At 38.3% G+C, this 18,918-nt stretch overlaps 1 protein-coding gene across 2 annotated transcripts in view; it reads right to left on the reverse strand.

The window, feature by feature from the left end:
* The window catches only part of WDR70 (WD repeat domain 70), a 333,335-nt gene extending 314,639 nt beyond the window's left edge, over positions 1 to 18,696 (reverse strand). Inside the window, exons 1-3 of one of the 2 annotated variants that reach the window (XM_074202579.1) lie at positions 18,593 to 18,696; positions 18,441 to 18,500; positions 16,636 to 16,719 (exon numbers count right to left, since the gene is read on the reverse strand). In XM_074202579.1, the coding sequence (XP_074058680.1) occupies positions 16,636 to 16,719; positions 18,441 to 18,500; positions 18,593 to 18,617 (169 nt within the window). In that variant the 5' untranslated portion in view covers positions 18,618 to 18,696. Of the gene's footprint in view, positions 1 to 16,635; positions 16,720 to 18,269; positions 18,363 to 18,440; positions 18,501 to 18,592 lie in introns of those variants that run through there. The other variant, XM_074202580.1, reaches the window with a different exon arrangement.
* Between the last annotated feature and the right edge of the window lie 222 nt (positions 18,697 to 18,918).

Below are 18,918 nucleotides of genomic sequence, written 5' to 3' on the forward strand. Positions count from 1 at the left end.
TTTTCTTTTTCACTTCTTGCAAGGGGCTGGGATTGGATGGCCTGTCCGGGACCATAGGTCCAGGTGGATGCTGGGCCTAAGGGGTGGTATGGGGGCTCAGGCCTCTTGACCCCAGGGCCGGGGTTCTGTCTGCTGCGCCACTCAGCTACCCTACAGCAGAGTCAGAGTGAAAGGAGAGAGAAAATATAGTACATGGTAATGGAGAAATACGAAAGGAGGGAGCTGCGATCAGCAATGGCAACAGTGGAAAAATATGGAAGTAACTTTTGCCATGGACTTATAAAGAATGAGACCCACTTGCGACAGAGTTGTTGGAACAAAGACTCAAGCACATTTTTTATTATTATTATTTGGGGGGGGGTGCAGGGCAAATGAGGCTGGGTGGCCTGGCTGGGGCCACATAGCAGGGTGATCGTTGGGTGTCTGAGGCCGGATATGGACCCAGGTGCTCCTGGCTCAATGCTCTGTCCACCACCTAGCCACCCCTACTATTATTACTATTTTATTTTATTTTGAGTTTTGGGGGGTTTTTTGGTTTTTGCAGGGCAGTGGGGTTCAGGTGGCTTGCATGTCACACAGCTGGGTGACTGTTGGGTGTACGGGACCGGATGTGGGCTGGGGTGCTCATGACTCCAGGGCTGGTGCTCCATACACTGCGCCACCTGGCCATACCTACAATTATTATTATTATTTTTTTTTTAATTTTAATTTTTTTCTCTCCCCTTTACTTTATCACTCAAGTGAGTCTATATTTTGGGGGGAGGAGGGGGTATTTTGTTTACTCTTAAACAAGAATATTTTATTAATGTATAAAAAAATTGTACAAAATGAGAATAAATAAATATTAAATATTAAAAAAACAAAGAATGCTAATTTTAAAAATAAATGAATCAGACAGGATGATTACACTTTCATCAATTTTTTTTTCATAGTTTCACTTACCTCTTTTTTTTTCCTATTTTGTATTACTCTAGAATAGTCTGTCAGTATTTTGGTTGATATCATATTAAATCTCTAATTTTGGAAGTATTATGTTCAACTGTATGAAATTCAGATGACATTCCCTTTTTCGTTTTTCTTTAATTATGATCAAAATTATTTTAAAAATCTTTGCATCTCATTTATGTTCAAATATTTAATATATTTTCATATAAGTTTAAATGGAATCTTCATTGCAATTAGTTTTTCTTGATTTTTCTTAGTGGCATATAGTAAAAGACAACTTTTGTGAACACCTAATATATTAATATACTTAAATCTCCCATTTGTTTAAATTATTAAAATAAATGAATTTTCAACATAAAAAATCATGTTATCTACAAATGGATATATTTTTATTTCTTCACTACTAACCTTTATTTCTTTTTTCCATAAATTCATAATGCTATTGCCAATATTACTAAGACTATAAAAAATAGAAGACAAAGCCAAGATAATGAAATAATAAAAAGCAATATAGCAACCTCCTCCCAGAAAATTCCTCCAAAAAGATCAAGAAAATGTGCCAGAATGAATCAGATGGGAAACCAAGAAAAAAAAATCAGAGTCAATAATTGATCTATAAACTCACAGGGCCCGAAGATATCTTGCAAGGATTGGGAAAAGTTGTCAACTGTCAATTTTGTCACTCACTAGTCAGTTCCAGGTCATAAATCTAGAATGGATGAGAAAGGGATCTATAAACAATGGTAGTACTCTAGAATGAGGAGCAGTTGTCAGAAAGAAGAAAGTTCAGAGCAAGAAGAAGTGGTATGACCCAAATCTCAAGATCAGACTAGGGTATCAGTCCCAACTTCTAATCCAAACTGAAACCTCAAAAGAATAATGAGGGCAGGAACTTAAGACCAAAGGCAATTTAGAGTCATCATTTTTTAATGAAGAGGAGTATTCCAAATGGCTCAAAGTGGTTGGGTACCAGCAAAACTAGGAAGCGGTACAGAGATGGCTAACTGAAGGCAGGAAATTCTGGCAGCTCTCAACCAGAAAACCCCAAATATCTTTAAATCATGACTCTAACCAAATTCTAGAATGGTGGCACCCACAGAAAGACTGAGTGTAAAAATTTTTCAGCCCAAGACAACTTGGAAGATCCACAGGAAAAATCTGTCCCACCAGGAATGGAAAGGGCCACAACACAGCCCAGGCCAGACTGGCAACCTGAGCAAACTAGCTCCAGTCATCCAGGAACAGGCCATGGGGCACCTGGGTTCCTGAGAGTGCCTGGGTCTGTGGCGGGGGGGGAGAGGGGGGTGAATGCTCAGCCCAAAGTCAGTAAGGGGGTCAGAGGAGATGAAATAGGTCTCCCCACTATCCCTGAGGCAGGATTCTGTTGCTTTGCCCCTATTCAGATCAAGGTCCTAATCTGGGTCCCATACTGCCATAGTGGAACAGAGACTCTCCTCACAGTTCCAGGTGAGAGGCAAGTGCTATGATCATCCAAAGACCAGAGCACAGGACTGGAGAGCAGTCAGAATCTTTCCTAAGACTTTAAAGGAATTGTGTGTCCCTGAAAATAGCTGCAAAAACCCTAAAAAGCCTGGTAAAGTGCTTCCTCCTTAACAAAGAACTAAAATTAAGCCATAGGCTATGGAAATGAGCAAAGAACAGAAAAAAAAGAATCTGATCATAGGCAGATGATCAAAATACACACTCAGAAGATAACAAAGTCAAAGATTCTGTATCCAAAATCTCCAGAAAAATAGGAATTAGTCTCAGCCTATGAAAGACCTCAAAAAAGATTTTGAAAATCAAATAAGATTAGTAGAGGAAAAATTGAGAAAAGAAATGAGAGCAATGCAGGAAAATCAAGGAAACCAAATCAGCAGGTTGGTGAAGGAGACAGAAAAAATAATGAAGAAAATAACATCTTAAAAACCAGTTTAGGGGTGGCTAGGTGGTGAAGTGGATAGAGGACCAGCCCCAGAGTCAGGAGTGCCTGAGTTCAAGTCCAGCCTCAGACACTTAATAATTACGTAGCTATGTGGCCTTGGGCAAGCCACTTAAACCCCACTGCCTTGCAAAAACCTTAAAATATATATATATATATATATATACACACACACACATATATGTGCATATGTATATAGTTTAGGTCAAATGGAAAAAGCAGCCTAAAAGGTCAATGAGAAGAATGCCTTCAAAAGGAGAATTGGCCAGATGGAACAAAAGATAAGAAAGCCCTCCAAAGAAAATCATTCCTTCAAATGTAGAATAGGAGCTAAAGGAAGCTGATAATTTTGTGAGAATTCAGGAAACAATAAAATAAAATCAAAAGAATGAAAAACTAAGAGAAAATATGAAATATCTTCTTTGGAAAAACTGACCTGAAAAATAGACGCAGGAGAGATAATTTAAAAATTATTGCTCTACCTGAAAATCATGACCAGGAAAAGAGCCTAGACTTCATTTTTTAAAGGAATTCTCCAGGAAAATTGCCCTGATATCCTAGAAGCAGAAAGTAAAATATAAATTGAGGGAATCCACCAATCATCTCCTAATAGAGATCCAAAAATAAAAACTGCCAGGAAAATTATAGTCACATTCTAGAACTCCCAAGTCAAGGAGAAAATATTACAAGCAGCAAGAAAAAAATAATTCAAATATCATGAAGCTTATTTCTGGGTCAAGATGGTGGAGAGAAGACAGGCAGTGTTAGTCTCCTGATCTTCTCTCCTAATCTTCCCTCACATATAATATGAAACAAGCTTCTTAACAGAAATCCAATCTATAAAACCCAGAAAGAGCAACTAGGAGAAGAGGATCTACCTCAAGGTTTGTCCTCCAGGATCATGGGTGAGTCAGGGCACAGAGGGTGGACTCAGCCAGGAGCACAGGTTTAGGGTCAGGACAGGATCAGACCCTGAGAGCTCCACTAGGCTAATCTTCGGGGCATGCCAGAGTAGGAGAGCTCAATAGCCTGATCAGTGGGGTGGATTAGAGCCTGGAAGCCTAAAAGTGGGGCAAGCCTGATGGGCCACAGGGGCAACAAGGGAGCAGAGGCACTGGTTGTGGCACTGACAATCTGGAGGTTGCCTGCAGAGCTGGAGGATGAGTTCCAGGGCAGGAGAGCTGCAGTCATACCTTCATTTCAACTGAAGCCTCTTCCCAGAACAAATATAATTACAGCCTACCTCTGCCCCAGGCTGAGAGCAGCAGACTTCCCTCAGCTCCAAATCAGAAGAGCAATTATCTTGCCTTGGGGAACCCACAACTGAACAAAGATAAAAGTACTTGACAGCTTCATCCACCTCCTCCAGACTGAGAGAAAGGGCCTCAAATTAAGGTCACAGAGCCTTCAGAGAGGGAGAGAGAGCAACCAACATAGCCTAGCCTACTGGTCAGCCCACTTGGAGTTACTAAACCCAGTGAGTAAAGCCTCTAGGGATCTCAACACCAAACCTCTGTGAACTATCAGCCCCTCAACAACATAAGTTCGTAGGAAAATGAAGAAAAGGGGCAGCTAGGTGGCACCGTGGATAAAGCACTGACCCTGGAGTCAGGAGTACCTGGGTTCAAATCTGGTCTCAGACATTTAATAATTACCTAGCTGTGTGGCCTTGGGCAATCCACTTAACACCATTTGCCTTGCAAAAACCTAAAAAAATTAAAAATTAAAAAAAAGAATTTGAATGCTATCCCATTGGGTGCATACATATTCCATATTGAAATCACTTTATTGTCTATGGTAGGATATAGTTTCCTTTCTTATCCCTTTTAATGCTATCTATTTTTGCAGCTGTTTTGTCTGAGATAAGGATTGCTACCCCTGCTTTTTTCACTTCAACTTAAGCAAAATATATTTTGCTCCAACCTTTTAACTTTACTCTTTTTGTATCTCTCTGCTTCACATGAGTTTCTTATAAGCAGCATATTGTAGGCTTCTGGTTTTTAATCCACTCAGCTATTTGCTTATGTTTTAAGGAAGAGTTCCTCCTATTCACATTCAAAGTTATAATCATTAAGTCTTTATTTCCCTCCATGCTATCTTCCCTCTGTTTGTATTTTTCCCTTTTTTCATTTTATCCATATTCCCCAGTATTTTTTCTAAATACCACCCCCTTCACTGTTTGCACTCCTATATTAACCCCCTCCCCTTTCTTTCCCCTTTTTCCCTCCCTTCCTTCTGTTAGCTCCCCCTTTTTCTCCCCCTCCCCCCTTCCCATCCTACCCTTTTCCCCTTTTAATAACTGAAAGGTAAGGTAAATTTCTTAACTGAGTATTTGTGTAAATTATATTTAAGCCTAGTCTGATGAGGGGAAGATTCAGGTGGTTCTCAGTTCCACCTTCTTCCCCTCTATTACAATATATCTTTTGTACCTCTTAATGTAATGAGATTTACCCCATTCAATTTCCTCCATCCTCCTGTTTCCTACTATTCCCCCTTTTATGGAGTGATTGGTTTTTTTAAAGATTTTATTTATTTTGAGTTTTATAATTTTTTCCCTAATCTTACTTCCCTCCCCCTATCCCCGTACAAAGTCAGTTTGTCAGTCTTTACATTGTTTCCATGATATACATCGTTCCAAATTGAACATGATGAGAGAGAAATCATATCCTTAAGGAAGAAACATAAAGTATAAGAGATAGCAAGATCAGACAACAAGATATCGGTTTTTTTCTAAATTAAAGGTAATAGTCCTTGGTCTCTATTCAAACTCCACAGTAGTTTCTCTGGATAGAAATGGTATTCTTCATTGCAGAGAGCCCAAAATTGTCCCTGATTGTTGCACTGATGGAATGAGTGAGTCCATCAAGGTTGATCATCCCCCCCCCATGTTGTTGTTAGGGTGTACAGTTTAACTAGGTTTTTCTTTGTTGATGTCAGAGAAACAAGCAAATTATGCATGCATTCATCTCTCTTTTTTTTCTTAGATTTTTCAAGGCAATGGGGTTAAATGACTTGCCCAAGGCCACACGGCTAGGTAATTATTCAGTGTCTGAGGCTGGATTTGAACTCAGGTACTTCTGACTCCAAAGCCAGTGCTCTATCCACTGTGCCACCTAGCCACCCTCATCTCTCATTGTTAAATGAACATCTAAGATAAATATGTAGATAACCAGAACCTCCCTTTAAGCAATGGATTTATTGAGGAAGAATGTTAATTCAATGAGAATTATTAAACAACTTATATGATGTTAGAAAGATGAAAGTACCCTTAGAGATTCTTACTCAAGATTTCACCTGTTTCTCGTATCTGCCAAACCAACTTGGTGACCCTATGCCAAAGAATGAAATTCTTCTCACAACAAAATCACATTTTATAATTCTGTAGTTTGTAGGAATTTGCAAGGTAGTGGATTCTTGGCTGATGCCAAGTTCTCTTGCTCTTCAGAATATCCCCTTCCAGGACCTTCTATCCCTTAATGTTGATGCGTCCAGGTCCTGTGTAATCCTTACCGTGGTTCCTTGGTATCTAAATTGTTTCTTTCTGGCTGCTTATAGGATTTTTCTCTTTTATCTGATAGTTCTGGAATTTGGCCACAACATTCCTTGGGGTTTTCATTTTAGGATATCTTTCTGTAGGGAATCGAAGTATTCTTTCAATAACAATTTTGCCCTATGGTTCCATGATATCAGGGCAGTTTTCCATCACTAAATCCTGTAATGTTAAGTCCAGGCTTTTTCCTCTCTTCAGTATTTTCATGAAGAGCTATAATTCTCATGCTTCTATTCTCAAGGTCAGTGGTTTTTCTGGTGAGGTATTTTATATTTTCTATTTTTTTGTATTTTTTGGTTTTGTTTAGTAGACTCTTGCTGTCTCATGAAGTCATTAGTTTCCACAGACTCCATTTTTTTTTAAAGAAGAGTTTTCTTCTTTTACCTTTTGCAGCTCCTTTTCCAATTGGTCAGTTCTATTTTTGAAAGAATTTTCCATTTGACCAATTGAGGTTTTGAGAGAATTATTTTCTTTTTTGCATTTATTCAGTTGTGTTTTCCAATGATTTGGTTTTTTTTGTTGCAAGGTGTTAATTGTCTCTCCCGAATTTTCCAATTGATTTTGAAACTCCTTCTTCAAGGAAGTCTTTCTGTGATGCAGACCAGATCATATTCTCCTCAGAGGTACTAGGTTTCTCTGAGTTAGGATCTTTTCCTTCTAGGAATTTCTCTGTGGACCCTCCTTTTCTCTGACTTTTCTTAATTTTCCTTTTTTTTTTTTATTTTTTAGGTTTTTGCAAGGCAAATAGGGTTAAGTGGCTTGCCCAAGGCCACACAGCTAGGTAATTATTAAGTGTCTGAGACCGGATTTGAACCCAGGTACTCCTGACTCCAGGGCCAATGCTTTATCCACTGCGCCACCTAGCGGCCCCTAGCATTCAAATTCTTAAAGGAGAAACTGAAAGAGCTACAGGTAGACATAGACAGCAACACTCACTCAACCACCCACTCTCAAATTTAGACAAATATAACCATAAAATAAAGAAAAAGAAAGTTAAGGAGGTAAACAGATTGTTAGAAAACCTAGATATCATAGAGTAATTGAGGAAACTGAATGGGGACCAAAAGGAATATGCTTTTGTTTTTCTGCAGTACATGACACACAAAAATTGACCACGTACTAGGGCATAAAAACGTAATGATGAACTACAGAAAAGCAGAAATAGTGAATACATCTTTCTCAGATCATAAAGCTATAAAAATCATATGCAATACTGGACCAGGGAGATATAGACCCAAAACTAATTGGAAACTGAATAACCTCATTTTAAAAATGAGTGAATCAAACAACAAATTATAGAAAGAATTAATTATTTCATACAAGATAATGACAATAACGGAACACCATACCAAAACCTATGGAATTCACTCAAGGCAGTGGTCAGAGGATATATTATATCTTTAAATGCTTTCATGAATAAATTAGAGAAAGAAGAAATCAATGAATTAAATATGCAACTAAAAAAAAGCAACAGAAAGAACAAATTGAAAACCCTCAATTAAATACTAAATTAAAAATTCTAAAAATTAAAGGAGAAATTAATAAAATCAAAAGTAAGAAAACTATTGAACTAATAAATAAAACCAAGAGTTGGTTTTATGAAAAAAAAAAGCCAAAAGAACTGACAAACCTCTGGTCAATTTGATTAAAAAAAGGAAGAAGAAAAGCAAATTACTATAAATGAAACCATAAAAAACAAATTATCATAAATGAAAAAGGTAAACTCATCACCAATGAGGAAGAAATTAAAGTAAAAATTTGGAATTATTTTGCCCAACTCTATGCCAATAAATTTGACAATCTAAGTGAAATGGACAAATATTTACAAACATATAACTTGCCCAGGTTAAGTGAAGAGGAAATCAAAAATCTAAACAACCCTATCTCAGAAAAAGAAATTCAACAAGCCATCATTGAACTCCCTAAGAAGAAATCTCCAAGACCAGATGGCTCTACAAATGAATTCTATCAAATATTTAAGGAACAACTGTTCCCAATTCTATATAAACTCTTTGGAAAAATAGGTGAAGATGGAACTCTGCCTAACTCTTTCTATGACGCCAATATGATGCTAATAACCTAAACCAGGAAGAGTTAAAACAGAGAAAGAAAATTATAGATCTCCCTGATAAATATAGATGCAAAAATCTTAAATAAAATCTTAGGAAAACGACTACTAGGATAATACATTATACAAGCATAGAGAGTGGAGGAGAAGGGGAAAATATGAGGGACTTAATGATGATGAACTACATGTATTCCTGCATAGAAAAATGATACTGATAATACTCATAAGAAACTTCTAATTTAATAGATCAGGTAGAAGGAACTTTTATAGATGAAGCACAGGAGAAAGCCCAATTTGAAGATATAATATATTGTAAAAATGGAGTCAATGGCTAAAAGGGAAATGTAATGGGAGTAAGAGAAATGAGAGGTGGAATAGGCTAAGATATTTCATATAATCAGATTTTTTTTATTACAATGGACTACTGCAATGATATGGAAGGGGGGAAGGCAAGGAGGAATAAGGTAACCTTCACTCTCATCAGAGGTGGCTCGGAGAGGAAACAGCATATATACTCAATGAGGTATAGACATCTACAGTAAGAAGGAGAGAAGAAGGACAAGGGGAGTGGGGGGAAGATGTGAGTGATGGAGGAGAGGGTGAATTGTGGGGTAGAGTGATAAGATATAATACATTTTTTTTTAACTTCTTGCAAGGGACTGGGATTGGATGGCCTGTCTGGGACCACAAGGCCAGGTGTATGCTGGCCTTAGGGGTGGTATGTAGGCTTGGGGCCCCTTGTTCTCAAGGCCAGTGATCAGTCTACTGTGCCACTCAGCTACCCTACAGCACATCTAAGAAGAGGGACAGAGAGAAAATATAGTTTATGGTAGTGAGGAAGTACAAATGGAGGAAGTTGTGATCAGCAGTGGCAACAGTGGAAAAATATGGAAGTAGCTTTTGTGATGGACTTGTCATAAATAATGTGATCCACCCGCCACAGAGCTGGTGGCGTTGGAACAGACTGAAGCACATCAGTTATTATTATCATTATTATTATTATTATTATTATCATTTGCAGAGGGGGTTTGGAGGGCAAATGGGGTTGGGTGGCTTGACCAGGGCTACACAGCTGGGTGATTTTGGGGGTGTCTGAGCCCGGATTTGAACTTGGCTGCTCCTGGTTCGAGAGTCGGTGTTCTGTCCACTGCGCCACCTAGTAGCCGCCCCTACTATTATTATCATCGTTACTATTATAATTATTTTATTTTATTTTATTTTATTTTATTTTATTTTATTTTGGGGTTTTTTGGTTTTTTCAGGGCAATGGGGTTGGGGTAACTTACTCAGGGTCACACAGCTGGGTGACTGTTGGGTGTCTGGGGCCAGATTTGGACTTCGGTGCTCCTGGTTCCAGGGCCAGTGCTCTGTACACTGCGCCACCTAGCTGCCCCTATTACTATTTTTTTATTTTTATTTTTATTTTTTCTCTTTATTTTATTGCTGAGGGTCTAAATTTGGGGGGGGAGGGTATTATGCCCACGCTTAAACAAGAATATTTTAGTAATGTATTAAAAAAATCATTTCTACAAAAATTAAAATAAATAAATAAATGTAAAATGATATTGCACTGAAGGACTCTCTGGAAGGAGGAGGGGAAGTATACTGGGGAAAATTGTGGTAATACAAAAAAGACCAAAGACATTAATAAAAACAGTTTTTAAAAAGAAAAAAAATTTTTTAAATTAAAAAATACTAGAAATAATTAGCAACTTTAACAAAGTCACAGGAAGGGGTGGCTAGGTGACTCAGTAGATAGAGCACCAGCCCTAGAGTCAGAAGTACCTGAGTTCAAATCTGGTCTCAGACACTTAATAATTACCTAGCTGTGTGGCCTTGGGTAAGTCACTTTAACCCCTTGCAAAAACATAAAAAAAAAAGGCACAGGATATAAAATAAACCCTCATAAATCCACATTTCTATATATGACTAGCAAGATAAGGCAGAAAGAGCTAGAAAGAGAAATCCCATTCAAAGTAACCTCAGAAAATATAAAATATCTGTGAGTCTATCTGCCAAGGCTGACTCAAAAACTTTTTGAAAACAATTACAAAACACTTCTCAAACAAATAAAATCAAACTTAAATAACTGGGCAAACATCAACTTCTCTTGGATAGGCTGAGCTAACATAATAAAAACGACAATTCTACCAAAACTACATTACCTGTTTAATACACCATCAATCAAAATTCCAAAAAAATTACTTTAAAGAGTTATTAAAAGTTGTAAGTCAATTCATATGGAGAAATAAAAAATCAAGAATTTCCAGGGATTCAATGAAAAAAAAGTGGAAAAAGCAGGTGACTTAGTCCTACCAGATCCAAAATTATATTATAAAGCATCAGTCATCAAAACTGTCTGATACTGGCTAAGAAACAGAGTGGAATAGATTAGGTGCAGTAGCAAGAAATGATTATCGTAATCTGCCGTTTGATAAACAGATTTTGGGATAAAAACTCTCTCTTCAATAAAAACTGTTGAGAAAATTGGAAGTTAGTATGGAAGAAACTTAGATTAGACCAACACCACACACCCTATACCAAGATAAGATCAAAATGGATACAGGATTTAGACATAAAAAAACATCATTATTATAAGCAAACTTGAAGATCGAGGAATAGTTTACCTGTCAGATCTATGGAAAAGGAAGCAGTTTATGACCAAAGAGATGAAGAATATCATTAAAAACAAACTAGATAATTTTGATTACATTAAATTAAAAAAGTTTTTGCCCAGATAAAACCACTGTAACCAAGATCAAAAGAAATGTAGTAAATTGGGAAACAATTTTTACAACTAGTATTTCTGACAAAAGACTCATTTCTAAAACATACAGAGAACTGAGTCAAATTTTCAAAAAAACAAGCCATTCCCCAATTGACAAAATTGGTCAAAGGATAAGCAAAGGCAATTTGCAGATGAGAAAGTCAAAACGATCCATAGTCATGTGAAAAACTGCTCTAAATGCAAATTAAAGTATCTCTGAGATAACACCTCACAGCTCACAGACTGGTCAATATGACCAGAAAGGACAATGATCAACGTTGGAAGGGATGTGAGAAATCTGTGACACTAATACATTGTTGGTGGAGCTGTGAAGTCATCCAACCTTTCTGGAGAGCAGTCTGGAACTATGCCCAAAGGACAACAAAAATGTGCATACCCTTTGATCTAGCACTACCATGACAGGGTCTATACACTGAAGAGATGATAAAAAAAAGGGAGAAAACGTAATTTGTACAAAAATATTCATAGCAGCCTTGTTTGTGGTGGCAAAGAACTGGAAACTTAAGTGAATGTCCTTCAATTGGAGAATGGCTTAACAAATTGTGATATATGTATGTCATGGAACACTATTGTTCCATTAGAAACCAGGAGGGATGGGAATACAGGGAAGCCTGGAAGGATCTGCATGAACTGATGCTGAGCAAGATGAAAAGAACCAGAAAAACATTGTACACCCTAACAGCAACATGGGGGTGATGATCAACCTTGATGGACTTGCTCATTCCTACAGTGCAACAATCAGGGACAATTTGGGGCTATCTACAATGGAGAATACCATCTGTATCCAGACAAAGAACTGTGGAGTTTGAACAAAGACCAAAGACTATTAACTTCAATTTAGGAAAAAAAGTTCTCTTATCATGTAATTTTGCAATCTCTTATCCTTTATTTTTCTTCCTTAAGGTTATGATTTCTCTCTCATCACATTCAACTTAGATCAATGTATACCATGGAAACAATGTAAAGACTAACAAGCGCGGCTAGGTGGCACAGTGGATAGAGTACTGACCTTGGAGTCAGGAGTACCTGAGTTCAAATCCGGCCTCAGACACTTAATAATTACCTAGCCATGTGGCTTTGGGCTAGCCACTTAACCCCACTGCCTTAGAAAAGCTAAAAAAAAAAAAAAAAAAAAAAGACTAACAGAATGCCTTCTATGGGGGGTGGGGGGATGGAAGCAAAATGGGGGGAATTTTGTAAAACTCAAAATTAATAAAATCTTTCTAAAAAAAATATCATGTAGCTATAGTTTGGATTTACCAGCTTCTAAATAAAGGGCTCATAGGGTTTAGAATATGATACTCCAGAAGGCAAAAGAGTTTGGATTGTAATCATGAATCAACTATCCCGCAAAACTGAACATACTCTTTCAGAAGAAAAGATGGACATTCAATGACACAGGGAACTTTCATACTTTCCTGTTGAAACAACCAGAAGTGAATAGAAAGTATGATCTTCACATATAAGACTCAGGTGAAGCATAAAGAGGGTAGAAGGGAACGGCAATTATGAGGGATTTAATGATGTTGAATCCTTGTATCCCTGCATGGGAAGATGATACTGTTAACTCATATGAACCTTCTCATTTATCAGGGCAGTTAGAAGGACCATATAGACAAGGTAAAGGGAGAAGCTGAATATGAAGGTAATAATATATTATAAAAATAGAGTTAATGTAAAGAAAAGGTAAGAAGAGGTAGAATGGACTAAGATATGGGCAAGAAAAAGCTTTTGCAATGGAATGGAAGGGAGATGGTGAGGCAGAATGAGTGAACTTTCATTCTGATCGGAAGTGGCTCAAAGAGGAAACAACATACACACTCAACTGGGAATAGTAAGCCCTCTTATCCTAGAGGAAAAAAGGAAAGACACGGGAGAAATAAGATAAGGGGAGGAAAAGAGGGTATCGGTGATAGAAGAGAGGGAAGATCATGGGAGAGTCAGATACAACATACTTTTGAGGAGGAATAGGATGAAAGGAGAGAGAGAATAGAATACATGGAAGTGGGGAGGAATAGAATGAGGGAAATACAGCTAGCAATAGCAACTGTGGGAAAATTATTGAAGCAACTTCTCTGATGAACTTATGGTAAAGAATGTGATCCATCCCAGAGATAGAACTGATGGTATCTGAATACAGACTGAAATAAACTTTTTTTTTCCCACTTCATTTTTTTTTTGAGGTTTCTCTATCTTTATGAAGGGAAGGGGGAATTATGTTTACTTTTAAAACAAGACCACTGTGGTAATATGAAAAAATAAATAAACTGTAGAAGCAAAAAAAAAAGTGGTTGGTTACAACAACAGCCTATTCATACTGAAACTGAAATACAGAATGGAAAAATAGAAGCTGATGACCCTATGAAACAAGAACCTGGAAAACAAAGACAAAAGACTGAAAAAAAAAATAAATGAATATGTAAAATACCATACTAAAAAAACAACTGACCTGGAAAACAGAATGGGGGGTGGGGGATTTTAAGGATCACTACTAGATCACATGACAGTCTTGATTTTAAAAAAAACAGCCTTGACATGATATTTCAAGAAATATTAAAAGAAATCTGCCCAGGTCTCTCAGAACCATAGATCAAATAACTACAGAAAAAATTCTGGGGTCAACTTCTGACAGAAACTCCAAAATCAAAACTCAAAGACATTATCAAAGAAAAAAATACTAGGAGCAGGCCAAAAGAAATTCATCAAGTACTGAGGAGCCACAGTCAGGATCACACAGGACTAAGTAGTCACCATGATAAAGGAACAGAAACCTTGGAATACAATATTCTAGAAGGCAAAGGATAGAAGTTTGTAACATGATATGTTGGCAAATGTTTAATAACCAGCTCTATAGGAAAAAAATGTACACAACAAATTTAAGTTTAATCTACACTAGGAACATTTACTTCATCACCTTCAATAGCCTAATAGCATTTGCTAATTTCTGAAGTGTAAGTGCTTACACTGAAAATTTTACAATCAGTTTTTTTTTAAGTTTTTGCAAGGCAATAGGGTTAAATGGCTTGCCCAAGGTCACACTGCTAGATAATTATTAAGTGTCTGAGGCCAGATTTGAACTCAGGTCCTCCTGACTCCAGGGTCAGTGCTCTATCCACTGTGCCACCTAGCCACCCCTACAATCAATTTTTATGAGCAGGTATAAGGAAACTCCAGCACAGCTAGTACTTAACAACAAAGAATGACATACCTAAAAAAAAACTGAGAATAATACTAGAGGAGAAAAATAAACTTTTTCTTCTTGAACTTAAAGAATTTCAAGTATTCAATATGAAAAGCAATAAGTATGTAGAAACTCTGAAGCAAACATACAGATTTAAGAGAAATCTAAAAAAGGTTAACACAAATGACCAATAATGCAGGACTAAATAAAGATAGAAGAACTAAATTAAAAAAAAAATACCATACTTACATTCCACTACAGGGAGATGATATATATGTCTTCTCTGAACCCTACTTAGACAGAAAGTTTAGGAGAGGTGGTTATAGCTTAACAACTTTAAAGGAAGAATGGAAAAGGAGGGAAAGAGAAATACATTGAGCATGGAAGACAGAGGGACAAAGAAAAGAGAGAAAGTAACAAATGACAACAAGACAAGAAACTGAATATGAAGATTCAATATGTGCAAGACAGAAGTCAACAATGTCACCAAGTTTGGTAAGTTTGGATGATTTGCAGGATGGGGGGGGGAGCTATCGCCAGGCTAGTTTCTTTTTCTCTGGTTTAGAAACATTGTAATGTATAGTCTTAGTTACCATGAACATGGAAAGATAAAATAATTTACCCAGAGTCAAACCATCACAGCTGTGTGACAATGTTAAATATTACACTTTTAAATTTAATTTAACATTTACATTGTTGTAATATAAATTGTTCTCCTGGTTTTGTTCATTTCATTCTATATCAATCCACACAAATCTTCTCTAAAGCCATCTTTCTTCACTTTTAGATCAAAATAGTATTTCATTAGATTCGCACACCATAATTTGTTCAGTCAAATTGTGACTGAACCCTAAATATTGAATACCCTCTAAGTTTCCAGTTATCAATAGTAATAGGAAAACTGAAAAGAGAAGAGGGTTACAGGGCAAAGAAAAGATAATGTGTTCTATTTTGAACATGATGAGTTTATTGGCAAACATAGTATAAAACAATAAAATTCACTGTCAGGACTTTGGATAACCAAATACTTTCTTTCATCATATTATTTTTTTTTTTAGATTTTTGCAAGGCAAATGGGGTTAAGTGGCTTGCCCAAGGCCACACAGCTAGGTAATTATTAAGTGTCTGAGACCAGATTTGAACCCAGGTACTCCTGACTCCAGGGCCGGTGCTTTATCCACTATGCCACCTAGCCGCCCCCTCTTTCATCATATTACTAGTGGGTCTAAAAAGAGTTGAAGCTTTGGGGAGACTGAAACTGATATTCTTTAACTCTCTGATCAATTTATATTTTCCACTGGAATTGATCTATTAATTGATCAATGAAGTTACAAGTCCTCGAGAATCCATAAAAATCATACTTTGAAATTGTCAGTAAGTTATGAGCATTTAAAAACAAACTTTATCTTCTTCAGTTGAAATTTTTAGCATATTCAAAATACGAAGTGAGAGTTACAATTAATTTTGTCATTCTTGTTTTTTTTTTTAGATTTTTCAAGGCAATTCAGTTAAGTGACTCGCCCAAGGCCACACGGCTAGGTAATTATTAAGTGTCTGAGGCCGGATTTGAACTCAGGTACTCCTGACTCCAAGGCCAGTGCTCTATCCACTGCACCACCTAGCCGCCCCAATTTTGTCATTCTTAATGGCTTGCAAATGAATTTGTACTCTAAATGGAGAATGAAGAACAGCACACAAGACTTAAAACAGTAATTAGGAAATATTTTTAAAAAGTTAATAATCTAGAATAATAATATCTCTAGCATACACAGTAACCTGTGTAAGTTTTTTTACACAGGTTATAGTTGAAAGTCATATAAGAGGAGAAGTTACAGCTGGTTTGTCCTTTGTGCTAGTGGTAGTTCATGTCAATGAGATTCATATCCATGAGAGTACTAGAAGTTTAAAAATCATATACACTTACATACATCTCTAAAACTAGAAAACATTGGCACAACTACCTGGTGCAATGGATAGAATATTGGCCCTGGACTCAGGAGCTTACCTCAGACGTTTGATACTTAATTAGCTATGTGACCTTGGGAAAGTCATTTAACCCCCATTGCCTTGTAAAACACCTAGAAACATTTAAAATATTTAATTATAGCTGTGTATTATTTTTCTACTTATAGCATATGTAAATGCAGGTATCTAAACTTACCTAAAACTTTTCTACTTCTTTCCACAGCTGTTCTTCGTGTTTGCTCAAACATGGCTTCCAAGTCAAATGTCCTGGCTTTCTTTCCTACAATGTAGTGTTAGATAACAGAGAAGGTGGATATGACAGTGTACAAATTTCTAATTAGTCTATTTATAACCTAGAAATCCTGGTCTTGGGGAGGGATAGAAGAATAGGGTCAGTAACTTTGTATTTGTCTATCTGTTTTAGGAGAAAAGGGAAAGCAGCAGCAATTAAGTTCCTAATTTAAAGAACTTTAGACTTCTGTGAGTACCACTTCTCAAAGATGAGGACTAGGCCACAAAATTACCTAAATACATAAAAAATGAGGGAAATAGCAAATTACCTATTTCAAAGGGTGATTATACTGTGCAAATGAGATAAATGTATGTCAAGTACTCTCACATAGCCTTAATAAGGTGCTTTAGGTTAGTTATCAATGCTATGCTCACAAATCTTCTGAGGGAGAGTCGAGTTAGAAAGAAAAATAATCTTTTAGAAAAATACGTTCTTTTGTGGATATTCATTTCAGTTTTGCAAGCTACAAGTATGCAAAGGGCTTGAAAATAGTACTTCCCCTTGTGCAATTTGGCTGACATTACCCAGAAAATACAGGTAGTACTTGTGGTGGTGATGTGAAAAGTGCAAGTGCCATAACTTATATAAGGAGTTAAAATGAAAGTCAAGAAGATGCAGGTTCAAGTCCCATCAGCAACATATCCTGGCTGTGCTACCCTGATCATTGAACTTCTGGATGCCTCAGGCCAGTCTCTAAGGCTAGGCTGTAAGTTTGCAGAGCAAGTATTAATTTGTTTTGGTGGAAGGAGTTTTCTGATAGAGTTCCTTAGACCAATGAAATCACAGAACTAATATAAATACTATTTCTGTTGTACCTAAGCAGTCAATATTGATCACTAATATTGTAAAGCATTTACTAAGTTATTCAGTCATAGTACTTGAGAGGTAAAGGGAATTAAAGAAAATCTCCCAAGCAACCTGTTACCCAAAGCATGACTCCAAACATAATTCCATGGTCATAGAGCAGCTTTGTCTGTTCATCTTATCTTAGTTACCTTTAGGAATAATGAATGGCATACATACATGCACACATACATACATAAACAAGGCTACCATGGGGGGAAAAAAAAAAGGAAAGAGGCGAAAGATGGAATCTTAACCTTTTCAGATAGTTTAGATGGTTAGGAACATCCCCAGCAACTAGCAAAGCATTTATGACATCATGCACTTAATGTTCGCCGATAGTTAACATGGGCATGTTTTGGATGACTTCACATGAATGGTTGATAAATTTTCTGCAGTCTCACTGGGTAGCAGAAGATGGAACTCAAGATTTTTAAATGAATATTAAAAACAAATAATTTTGTGGAAACAAAAAATGAACATTTGAGGATGGATGTCAAAGACACTGGTTATAAACATGCATTTCCCTTTGTGACCAGTGAGGGCTGAGGGCACAGCCCCAATCCATCAGGATTTCTCCGGGGATGCCTTCCCAGGGCTCCTACCCACCCCATGGCATCTGCGACACAGTTTCGCACCCTCAGGGCGCGGGCCCAGCCGCACTTAGCACCAGGCGCTACGGGCCCTTTCCTCACCTACGAGCTGGGCTCCTTTAATGTAAAAGTGGAAGCGCCTCCATCTCTTCCCATCCTCCCCTCTTCCCTGCCCTTCTCCCATTCTCTCCCCCAAGGCCGGGCAGGGCGGGCGGCGGCAGCAGCCGAGGCTCCCCGGGGCGCGCGCCCCTCCGGCCCGGGCCCCGAACTCACCGAAGCCGGTGAAGCCCATGGTGGAGGCCAGCTCCGGGTCCGCGGCCGGCGCGTCGGTGCCTGGGAGCAGACAGGGAGAACAAAGGGAGCTTCGTTAGCGCGGCTCTGCCCGTCCCGCGCCGCCCCGACCCCCGCCCGCGGGCCGAACCCACCATCGCCGCCTCCCGAGCTTTCCATGCCAGCTCCGGGGACGGGGACGGCCCCAAACTCCAGCCCGTGCTCCCGGCTCCGCCAAGCCGGGCGGAAGTCTAGTCGCAGCGACACGGAAGTCACTTCTCAGCCGGGCGGAAGCGTCTGCACGACACCGGAAGTGGCGCTGCGGCGGGGGAGACCCCACGCTCCTGCCCCGGGAGGGCACTCGCGGCTCCCGGCGGGGCCGGCCTGGGCGGGGCGTCCAGGCACGTGCGGGCTGAACGCGTCCCCAGGGCGCCGCCCCTCCGCCGGCAGAGGCCCGGCGGGGCTCGGCCCTGGATCCGGA

The sequence above is a fragment of the Macrotis lagotis genome, chromosome X (genome assembly GCF_037893015.1).
Source record: "Macrotis lagotis isolate mMagLag1 chromosome X, bilby.v1.9.chrom.fasta, whole genome shotgun sequence".
Taxonomy (NCBI): Eukaryota; Metazoa; Chordata; class Mammalia; order Peramelemorphia; family Peramelidae; genus Macrotis; species Macrotis lagotis.